Source organism: Hipposideros armiger, unplaced genomic scaffold (genome assembly GCF_001890085.2).
Source record: "Hipposideros armiger isolate ML-2016 unplaced genomic scaffold, ASM189008v1 scaffold_558, whole genome shotgun sequence".
NCBI lineage: Eukaryota > Metazoa > Chordata > Mammalia > Chiroptera > Hipposideridae > Hipposideros > Hipposideros armiger.
Genome location: NW_017731908.1, coordinates 176,343 through 188,733, shown reverse-complemented (window position 1 = coordinate 188,733; position 12,391 = coordinate 176,343). Strand labels below are relative to the sequence as shown.

General features: G+C 36.5%; 1 protein-coding gene across 1 annotated transcript in view; it reads left to right on the top strand.

Moving 5' to 3' along the window:
• SLC44A1 (solute carrier family 44 member 1) overlaps positions 1 to 12,391 on the top strand; it is a 104,545-nt gene that overhangs the window by 53,460 nt on the left and 38,694 nt on the right. The window contains exon 5 of the mRNA XM_019623686.1: positions 9,931 to 10,021. Within this exon, the coding sequence (XP_019479231.1) occupies positions 9,931 to 10,021 (91 nt within the window). The remainder of the gene's footprint in view (positions 1 to 9,930; positions 10,022 to 12,391) is intronic.

Below are 12,391 nucleotides of genomic sequence, written 5' to 3'. Positions count from 1 at the left end.
AATGGATATGAGGTCCCTTGAACCTGACATGTTATCCAGACGGCTGAAAGAGAGCCATTTCCTTGGTGGCGGCATTGCCCGCTGTGGAGAAATGTCCCGCGCTGCCATGCTGGCATTCTTTGCTTCCAGGCCAGTCTCCTTCTAAGTCTATGTGGTACTGAGTATGTGGCCTATTAAGGTCCTGTTCAGATGACCATTCTGGAGAGTTTTGCATCTTTGTATTTCCCATAGTGTCTTGGACAGAGTAGGTGTTTAAGAATATTCATGAATAAACATTATTTCAGAAAACAGACTTCTTAAATTAATGCCTAGCTACAAAGGCACCCTTTCTATTTGCAGAATAAGTCAACAGATTAGACATTTAAAAAAAAAAAAAGTAATAATAATGGCAGCATCAAGAAGCACAGCAATGGAAGATGGAGAAGATAATAATTTTAGAAAGCAAATAGAAAAACTATAAAATTATAATAGAGAGGGAACCTTTGGTGTAGAGGCCTAAACACCTTAATTTTAACAGCAACCCTAAGTTGAAATTTCTGATATTGTTCTTTGGATTGGTGACTTAAAATTAGACCTGGTAAGATTTAATTTCAGTATTACTTTTGTCACAAATAATTCTTTCTTTGCTTTTTGCATTATCTTTTATCTTTCCATCATTTGAGGTGCCAATTGATTTGGAAGGAGCGATAATTTTTACTCTTATCTGTGTCCACATATTGTTACAGCTTTGTTTCTATTAGAAAATACATGGGACTTTTAATCTCAAATATATAGATCTCAATCATTAATTTCAGAGAAGAATATCTTTTAAGGATAATTTAGATTAAGTGCAAAATTTCCAAATCTGTAAGAGAATTGTTAAAAGTCCACGAAAGAGCCCAAATGCATGAGCAAACTACAATATAAAGCTCTTTGAAGAAAACACAAGGCAAAGCTTCATGACTTAGGATTTGGCAATAATTTCTTGGATATGAATCTAAAGCACAGGCAACAACAACAAAAAATAGATACATTTGACTACATCAAAATTTAAAACTTCCGTGCATCAAACGACACAATAGAGTGAAAAGGCAATCCACAGAATGTGTTAAAATATTTGTAAATTTTATAAGTGTTACTATCCAGATAAGGGGTTAATATCCAGAATATATAGAGAACCCCTACAACTCAACAACAAAAAAACAAACAACCTAATTTTAAAAAGGTCAAAGGACTTGAATGGTCAAACAACTTTAGACATTTCTCAAAATAAATACATGAATGGTTAATAATAAAGACATGAAAAGATGCTGGACATAATTAATCATAAGGGAAATGCAAATCAAAACCACAGTGAGAGACCACCTCACACCGAGTAGGATGGCTACGATCAAACAAAAAGCCCCACAAAACAGAAAGTAACAAATGTTGGCGAGGATATGGAGAAATTGGAATCCTAGTACACTGTTGTTAAGAATGTAAAATGGTGTGTCTGGGACTCCTCAAAAAATTAAAAATGGGATCACCACAGTGGAATTTTACGGCAGTGAAAATACTTTGTATGATACTCTAATGATGGATATGTGTCATTACATATACGTTTGGCCATGCCCATAGAATGTACACCAAGAGTGAACCCTACTGGACTTTGGGTGATTATGATGTGTTGATGTAGGTTCATCAATTGTATCAAATTACTACTCTGGTGAGAGATGTTGATAACGGGGGAGGCTGTGCAATGTGTCAGGGCAGGAGGTATATGGGAAATCAGTGTACCTTCCTCTCAATTTTGCTGTGAACCTAAAACTGCTCTAAAAAAATAAGGTCTTTAAAAAAACAGATTACTGTATGATCCAGAAATCTCACTTAGGTGAGATTTGACAACAGGATTTTGAGGAGCTATTTGAAGACTTACGTGTATTGAAGGATTATTCTGCCACGAGATGAAAGTAACCTAAATGTCCATTGATGAATGAATGCATAAAGAAAATGTGTGTGTGTGTGTGTGTGTGTTTGGGTGTAATGCAATATTAGCCTTAAAAAATAACGAAGTCCTATTACATGATACAACATGGATGAACCTTGAGGACATTAGGCAAAATAAGCCAGTTACAAAAAGACAAATACTGCATGATTCCACTTACATGAAGTATCTAAAGTAGTCAAACTCTTAGAAGGTAGAATGGTGGCTATGAGGGGCTGGGGGAAGGGGGAAAATTGGGAGATGGTATTCAATGGGTATAGATTTCCGTTTTACCAGATGAAAAAATTCTAGGGATCTATTGCACAGCAGTGTGCATATAGTTAACACTACTATACTATACATTTAAAAATGGTGGAGATGGTAAATTTTATATAACGTGTTTTTACTGTAATTTTTTTTAAAAGAAGGCAATTGTGACATATGCTATAACATGGATGAACCTTGAAGACATGTTAAGTGAAATAAGCCAGTCACAAGAGGACAAATACTGTATGATTCCCCTTATGTGAGGTGCTTAGAGTAGTCAAATTTATAGAGACAGAAAGTAGAAGAATGGTGGTTGCCGGGGTCTGCGGGGAGAGAGGGATGGGGAGTTGTTTTATGCATAAAGAGTTGCAGGTTTGCAAGAAATGAAGAGTTCTGGAGAGAGATGGTGGTGATGGTAGCAGACCAGTGTGAATGTACTTAATGCTACTAAACTGTACACTTCAACATGGTTAAAATGGTAAATATTTTGTTCTGTGTATTTGGTTGTCAGAAAAGTCATGACGTATTTTTCTGTTTTTTATTGCACAAATACGTCATGACTTTTCCGACAACTCAATATTTTGCTACAGTTAAAAGGTTTGTGAAAGAGAAAGAATGATAGTAACTTTTTAATTAATGATTTTAAACCTCATTTTAAAATGGAAGGTAAAATAACATTTTTCTTACCAGAATGAAAAGATAATATAAATCCCTTTCAAAGAAATTTAAGTTTCCATAACAGCATTTGAATGTACTTTTTAGCACTTAACAACCATCCATTCATATGAATTTCGGTTACCTTTACAAATTATTTAAAATCCTTATAAAGGCTTGGTTTCTGTAGTAATGTTTGTAAGGAATGCATTTATTAGGCAAATAAAATATTTCCTCAATTCTTTGTTTCTTTTAGACAAGAAAGAGAAGTTGATTTCTTGGATTCTTAAATGCTTCTGTCAAGTATATCTGACTAGAATAGAAAGTTTGGAAGAAATACCTAGAAATTAGTTTGGTTATGTGGGGAGGCTGCCATATTACAAAGAGCTTGGAAAGGCAAGCGGGAGAATTCAGCGGTTCTCAACCTGTGGGTCGCAACTCTTTTGGGGGTCGAACGTCCCTTTCACAGGGGTCACCTAAGACCATCGGAAAACAAAAAGATACTGACATTACGATTCATAACAGTAGCAAAATTACAGTTATAGAGTAGCAATGTAAATAATTTTATGGTTGGGGGTCACCACAACATGAGGAACTGTATTAAGGGGTCGCTGCATTAGGAAGGTTGAGAACTGCTGATTTAGATGAATATAAAAGTTTAAGTTCCTGTATACAAGTTGGGTGGTAGATATACAAATGTGCATTTTATTATTACAGATCATAGTTTATATGACACAGAATCATAAATATATGATGCTAGAGAACAAAACAATTTAAAATTTTTCTTTAAAAAATTAAAGTAGCCAAGTATCATAAGGACTTAGTATTAAGCTTCTTTGGTCTTTTATCATCTTCCTGCAGCAGTGCATGAGTTTCCTGGGGGCCTCATCATGCTCTATTCGTCTCGGATTATCCAAGCCCTAATATAGGACCTCACATAGCAGCTATTCATAAATGTGTTTTGAAAGAATGATGGACTGAATTTCCCTCCTCATCTCTATTGCCACTTAATAATTTCTCATTCTCTCAGCATGCACTTGATCCTTTGCTCAATTCTGTATCCATGTTGCCACCAGCAGGTAAATTGTTTAGCTTCAATCTAACCAGAATTGCTGTGAAATCAGTTCTTTTTCTTCATCTCTTAAATAATTCATCTTATTCATTTGTCTCTCTTACACATACTCTCCAAGTGATTATTCATTCCTTTCTTCTCTTAAGCCCTCTTGTTCTTCTCTCCTCACCTTATACCCTACAGAGAAACTGAACCGGCTGGTGAGAGCTCCCATCTGAGCTCTTAGTTTCTGTAGAGCATGAATTCCATCAACTTTCCTTCCCTCCAGTTTCTGATGAACAGGTTTCTCTCCTCCTTTATTATCATTATTTTTGAAAACTCTAAGAATGTGTGCATTGTGGGAGGTGGCAATAATCTTCCCTGTGCTGCCAACTTCAGCTTTATATGAGATTTCCATGTCCACCCAGCCCGACCATGACCAGTGGGGAGGGGAGGGGCGGGAACGACAATGTCTGCTCAGTTTGCCCCTGCCTCGCTCTCTTTCATTCTGTCAGGATCACCCCCTCTAGCCAATCGACCACCTTTCATTTTACTTCACTGCCCCCCTTGTTCAGCATACCATTTCTTGATACCTACTTTGTGTTATGCACTGTACCAAATGCTTTGCATGTCACTTATCCTTTCTGCTTGCAATCTAAATTCTAAACAGCAGCTTAGAAACGAGAATAACTTGTGATTACGTTAGGGGCCGACTGCATGGTCTCAGTGGGTGCTAATATTTGACATGGAGTTCCTTACACCCTTTGCATTATTCTTGTCAAGCTGTTTTGTAATACACATTTTGTTTTTCCTAACACAGTTGTAAACTGGCAGAAATCTTATTTTCCCTTTGTTTGTGCCCCATTTATAGCATGTGAAAAAGCACTCCTATTTAAAAGTGCTTCTTCAATGTACTATATTTTGTTTAAATTCGTAGAGCTTTTGTGACCTGCCATTTGAACCATGTTCACATTTTGAGTAGTCACTCAGCTTGGTGCTTTCTTGGTGATCATTGTTTTGCCATTGAAAACCTTGAAAGATTCTGTGATCCATTCAGATAAAATTTGCGAATGCTAATAAGCCTTTTGATTATCATTACCTAGTTTAGAGTTAGTATCTGTAGGTATTCAGTATATTACTGTCCTTCTTACCAGTTAGTGACAATATAACTTAAAACATAGAGTTAGCATGGATTCTTTTGTAATCCATGTAAATAAAAAGATTAGACTTGATAGCATGTATAAATGAACAAAATGATCAACCCTAGCAACTGATTTAATTGCCTCCAAGTCAGAGACCAGCAAGGGAAGCTTGATTGTTAAAAAGGGGGAAATGGTTACATTTGATAATGCAATTTAAACTAATCCCTCGTTCACCAAATAATTACCATTCATTAAATATGTGCCAAAGAGTCAAAGACAAGGTACAGTCCCCATGTTTAAGGAGCTTGCATTATAGTAGATAGTCAAACGTCCATTTGTCTTCCACAATACTTAGTAGAAGCCTTGCACGTAGATGTCCTAAGTTAATTCACTCAGCATATAGTTATTGAGTGCCTGGTATAAGCCAATAGTAGTTGACAGATAACGTCATGCCACCATCTGGCTAATGGGTGCTTCTTGGGAATTGCAAATATGTCCATACTTTTCATTGGTTACTATAGAAATTGAAGTCGGAAATTGCCTTGCATTCTTCCAGCATATACTTGTAGATAACACTTTCTTAATTAGAGAGAGAAAGGGGTTAAATTAATTGGACTTCCTATAGCAATGTAATTTGTTTCTCACAATGAAAACTGTTCTGCATTGAGAGGGGTTTTTTTGTTTGTTTATTATTGACTAGAATTTTCTAACTCATGTTTTTTAAGGAATTTTTTTCTCAATTTTAGTGTATTCTACAAATATTACTGTGGTAGCAAAATCAAACAAAATTTTAAAGCAAGAAGAATTAGCCTGTAACTTACCAACTTTATGTTTTGTATCTTTTTTTTTTCAAATCACGTGGTATCTTAGATCGGTAGTTCTCAGCTAAGGGCGATTTGCTCTCCACCCCTACCCCTGGGACATTTGGCAATGTCAGGAGACATTTTTGGTTGTCACAACTGGGTGAGGGTTTAGGGAGAGATCATTGGCATCCAGTGGATAGAGACTGGGATGGTGTTAACACCTGCAAGACAGAGAACAGCCCTCTACAACCAAGAATTGCCGGGCCTGAAATGTCTTAATACCAAGATTGAGAAATCCTGTTTTAGGTAGTATGGTGACTAGTGAAAAGCATATGAACATTATACATAACATGTAACACCAAAATATAAGAGATTAAAAATAGGTATTTTTTTTCCTCTTTTTTTTTATAAAATCAGGATGTTCGTTTTAGTCAACCGATGGCTTTTGAGTACTATCTCCATTCCAGGAGGGACAGGTTCCAGATATTTTGAAGGCATAAGGTCCCAGTTCTCAAAGAGCACACATTCTCAAAACAGAGATGAAATATAAATTTAAAAGTTACAAAATAACATGCTAAGTTTTATTATGGAGCTAAGCAGTAAACAGCTTTGTTTGGGTGCATCAGAGAAGGCTTGATGGAGGAGGCGAAGCTTGAATAGTTTGTAGAAATTATGCACCAACTTGAATGCTCACTCAGATGCCAGTTAGAAAAGGACACTCCAAGCAGAGGGCATACCCTGTGTAAAAGCCTGGAACCTTGTTAAACAGCAACAATTGTAAGTACACAACAATTGTAAGTAGCAACAATTGTAGTTTAATTATGTGAAGATGAGTCTGGAGTTTTAGGCAGAAGCCTTTTAGGAGAGCCTTGGAGCCAAGGAGTTTGGAATTGAACCTGAGGGCAGGGATGCAATACCATTAATGCCCATTTTTCAGAGACCACTGTGAAGGTTGTGTCTGTGTGGGATGGAGATGAGAAACCCTCTGGGAGAGTAGTTTAACTGACTCTGTGAGAGATCATGGAGGTCTGAGATAACAGGACGGGCTGATTGTCAGGACTTGGCATCTCGAATGGTTTGGGGGGATGGTATCTAAAGAAGACGAGAAAGGATGGTTTCCACATTTCGTCTTGGGGATTTTGTGTATGATGGAGCCATTAACCAGGATCGGAAATATGTGGGAGGAGGCAGAGCAAATTTGAAAAGTGGGTGATAGAAAGGTTTGTTTTCAAATATGTTGTTTTTGAAGTATCTATGGGACGTGTGTTTTGCTCAGGAGCTTGTTGAATACTTGTCTGATTGTGATTATTAGGAATGGCACAGAAGAAGCTCTGTGGCCTAGGAGTTAGGAATCCTATTTCTGAATTTGCCAGTGATTGTTGATAAGGCCTTGGAAGTATTACTTTTTTTTTTTCACCTGTAATGTTTAGATTGTGGTGATGGGAACATACCTCTTAGGGGGCAGTTGTTTTAAGTGATATTGAGCTAAAGAATAAATAATTGAATATTATAAGGCATTTGAAAAATTGTAGTAGTTGAACATTCTTGGGGCTGTAGCAACTGTTTACCAAGATAAATGTCTATATACCCAAGTTAGGTTCCTAAGATCACTTACGTTGACTGCATTTGAATAACATTGGCTGAGTTGCATGGATTGCCTCTGGTATAGTTTAGATAGGCTTTTTGTTTTTTTCTTTAGACTTGTCATTACTCAAGTATAGCTTGTGCATTAGAAGAAAAACTTTGTCTTACTGCTTATGACCAAACCCTTGTGCTAAGTATTGTTTATACTGTCCACTATTAAAAAAGTACGATAGATGCTACCTTAAAAATGTTCACAGAAAGTGCATTAGCTAATAAACATGGAAAGAAAAACAACTGTAAAATGCTTGCCATTGCTGGGTTGTTTTCATGTTCTTCCTTGAGGCGTCTCTGTCCATCCGCCCTTCGAGCAGGAAACAGTATAAGGTTTCTTATGATTGTTACTACTCACACATTGTAAAGATCTTTTCCCTTTAATCTATTTAATACAGGATCTATTTAGCACTGGCCTGTGTCCCAGAATACCATCAGAGATAAGGCTATTATCCTTTCATTGAGCATTATCCTGGGAAAGTATTTATAAAATTGAACTCTGTTGCACCTGCTGACCTCCTTTTTCTAAATGAAGAAAGGGTGGGGATGGAGATTATGTTCACTGAATTCAGCTGGAGCCGTGTGTTTGACAGCACCGACACAAAGTGCTTTAGTTAGGGCCTGTTATATTGTGCAAATTGATTCCATCTTGGACTCTGAAAGAAATGAGTTGACAATTCAGATCAGGAGTTGATGATCACACTGGGTGCTCTGCAGTTATTGGCACAATTGCTATTTTTTCATGCACCATTCTATAACAGGGCTCCCAGCTATTTCGGGGATTAGTCTAAAATGTTTGCTTTGCCGTTGCTGTCATGTTTTCTCTAAAATTGTTATAAATGGAATTAGGTGGCATTACCTTCATGCAGGAAAGACTAATTTGAGGAGAGTTAGATATTTAATATTTTGCTTCACTTAATGTAAGTCATTAAAGTGTTGAAAAGAACGATAAAAAACAATTTCGAAAACTTGGTTTCCTACTGAGTCTGTCTTACGAAGCTGAAGAAACTTGAGCAGTGCCATGTAACTTTCACGTATCTCTAAAAATATTTTACGTTGTCAACTTATTTGAATTATCTGTAGATGCTACATGTGTTTTTGTAAGTATGCTATTACAGCCCACGTATTTTAACACTTGGCATGTTGGTTGCTGGTTTGGGGGCAGCATTATTGAATTAAATGCAGGTTTGTGGCTTTCTAAAATTTCCTTTGATTGATGGGGCAAGAAATACATGAAATAAGATTACTCCCAATTTTGTTGTCTCAACAAATCTTTTTTCTGTATTCCCTTCTAGTTTCTTCTCACATCCTCACATGATGTTTCCATAAGTATTTCAGTGTTAAAATCTGCCATTTTTCCTTCACATTATATTTTAAAATTTTTCCATGGTGGCACATTGTAAAAGTCTATTATTAATAATAATATAAATACAAAGCTATTCTATTTGTATTTAATAATAAAATTAGTACTCTGTTAGGAACATCAATTAATGAAATATAAACAGTGTACATGATATAATACAGCCTATATCTCCTCAGCTAACACTGTCTTTTGTACAATGAACCTTACAGCATTTTAGTTGCTATGTTACAAAACTAACAGGTCAGTAAAATAAGATCTGTCAAGGATTTGATGGACTGTATTCATCTGAATGTTGTGTATTGTTTACAGATACAAGAAATAGACGATTGCATACCTATTCTAGGATTGAATTGAAGCTGTTTTAAACTATCTGAACACTGAGGATCCTTTTATCAATTTATCAGTTTTATCACTTTGTTCAGTTTATTTATAGTTAGCATGTCCTGCCTTTTAAATTAATAAAAAGTAGTGTATTATCTGATTGCGCATGTGCTGCATGCAGTACTTTTAAATATTTAGAAAAGGAACACATAGAAAAGAGAGGCAGCATGTGCCGTTGAGTACAGGTTTTGTAGTCAAAGAGATCTTGAGTTTAATCCCACCTCTGCTACTTAATGTCTTTTGGGGCGAATTATTTCCCTTATCTCTTAGCTTCTATTTCCTCCTCTGTAAAGTGGGTTTACAGTACCTGCCGTGGAGTTTTAGTAAATGATATAACTAACATATATGGGGTGAGAGGGGAGTTCCTAGCATGACAGGAGGCGGGGACAGGTCCGTCACCCGTCCTGAACATTCTTCTTGGGGTGAGAAAGGGCTGCCCTTGGCCTCATCCTCAGAAGAACTGGGGCTGGCAAAAACTCTTGGTTTTTTTCGATAGGAGAATTCTATCATGTTTCTTTTCTTCGGTTGTTTGGAGACATTTCTGGATGCAGTTTAGTCAGTTACAATTAAAGGTCATCCTTTAAAAATATATATATATATATATATATATGTGTGTGTGTGTGTGTGTAAATTAGTAAGACAATTTATTCAGACTCTGCTTGCTAGCTAACATACAGCTTTTCTTTCAACAGGCTCAGCACTATGTAGCTACAACCTAAAGCCTTCTGAATATACTACAGCAAAAGCTTCTGGTCTTTGTCCCAAACTACCAGTTCCAGCGAGGTAAATTTTATTGCATTTTGTTAACTTGTGACTCTTGTTTTTATTGGTAGACTTTAAACTGTATATGCTATTCTGAGAAAAGAGTTGCTTGATGATACCACTTGGCTTGCATCAGGATTCAAAAAGTAGTAATAGAAATGACAGCATGTAATGTATATTTTAAAAAACACACACGGGCAAACAACTTTTCTCATTATCAGGTATCTTAAATTTCTTTTGGGAGCTTACTTTTTTTTAATGCCATAATTTAATTTTTAAAGTATACAAAATGTCTGAATCACTGTAAAATCTACAATAAACTTAGAAGCCAAGTCCCACAGTCTTCAAAGACTCTTTGAAGTTGATCTTAGTGATACTTATGGGAGTTACTTTTTAATTTACTTTGTAAATTTAAAAAACATGCCAGTCATTATTCTCTGTACTTTATTTCAGGTTCTATCCTTTAGGTACATTCTTTGCAATAGGCTGTTTGCCATATTTAAGATCTTATTCATCATGCATTTATTATTAACTACCTACTCTGTGTAATGGATACAAGGATGAGGAAAAAAAATCTCACAGTAGTTATAAGTAAAGCACATTTTAAAATTGCACATAGATTTTTAAGAAAGGAAATAAATTTTCCAGCTCTGTAGAATATAGCCTCACAATTAGGTAATTAGGATTTGGCACATTGTCTGATCTTGAGAACCTTGGTGTGTATCGTGTGAGTCAACTTCTCCAGGAATATTGAATTGACACCACTTTTATTGTATCTCAGCATATTATAGCAAGCTATTGGTTAAAATTCTGAGACTCATGTCTGCTTTCTTATGGATTGCTTACTGCACAAGGAACCTGTGCTTTATTAACTTGAATTTGAAATTTTCTGTTGAAAAGTGGACAAAGGCTATATCAGTTAAATTGATTTCAGCTTTTAGTCTTGTCAAGTTACTATTGATGTTAAAATTTAAAGCCTTTGAACATAAAAATAAAGGGACCGTTTTAAAAGATACTAAATAAGAGGAATCTACAAATTATGGACTTAGACCAATAGTTTGGGAGACTCCATTCATGAAAATTGAAACTATTAGGAAGGCTGTGACAGTAAAGAAAAGGAGGTTCTTTGAATAGAGTCATTGGAGAATATTTATCAATGTAAAAACAAGAAGCTCCATCCTCTTAGTATTCAACTGCTAAAGCTTGTTTTAAATGCGTACGCTGAGTATAGAGTCACTATTTTAGGGCATAAACATATTAGAAAAGGATAACCAAAAAGCCTAGGTATGAGAATGAGATTGCTCTGCTCCTGTATAATACAGGGGCGGGGATGGGGGTTGGGGGGCGGCTTGCACTGCAAATCTCCCCCCCACCTCGATCTCTGATTCTACCATGTTGAGGACTGCCCGGTTCTGGCTGTCTTGGGTGTTCCCGTCTTGGCTGCACACACACGCGCATCTCACATGGAGCAGCCCAAGGACATTCGCCAGGAGACACAGCATAGGATTAGAGACGAGGGTTTTAGAGATGGACAGACTTGGCTTCTAACAAGGTCATCCACTAATGGACCAGGAATCCAAGATGCGATGATGAACCTATGCCATCCGCAAACTGGCTGTATATACTATGTTTATACTTTCTTTAAAGTTCCTCATGTTTTATTTATTTTAGTACCTCACAATCTAAGTGTCTTATTGTCTCTTTTGTCTGAACTCAACCTGTTGGAAAGTAAAAGAGAAGAAATGGTTAATGGAAGGAAGATAAATTAGGACCTTGTAAATATCATCATTTAGTATTGGACAAGCAAAGTGAAAGGATCAGAACACAGAATAAAGTTGTTTTAATAAAAACTTTGGGACACAACCTTGTTCCACACTGGTATTAGATACCAGATCTAAAAAGATAACTAAGATCTAGTCTCTGTCCCCAGGAAACTGTGTCCTTAAAAAAAGGAGAGACTATGTTTTTATATATGACTTTTTTTTTTTTTTAATGCCCCAAAGACCAGCACTAGGCAAACCCATGTTGCAGGCAAATGGGCCTCAGTATCTTTCCTATGTCTTCAGGATCCTAGGAGCATCCTAGTGGGACAGAGAGAGCTGAACTTTGAGCTTAGATAGGCCTGGGAGTGAATTCTGTGTCACCACTTTCTGTTTGTCGTCTTGAGCAAGTCTCTTAATCTCTCTGTAAACCAAGTTTTCTCATATTTAAATGGGAATTTAATACCTCTGGCATGGAATTGTAAGAATTCCACAAGATGTGTTACATGTCCATTATTGTACTTGGCATTTGGCTTAGGGAATATTATTTCTCTCAATCTCTAGAGCCTCCCCCTTACCCCCAATCTTCTTGGGCACCCAGGTACCTTCTGTGGCTGAAAGCAGTGTCTGT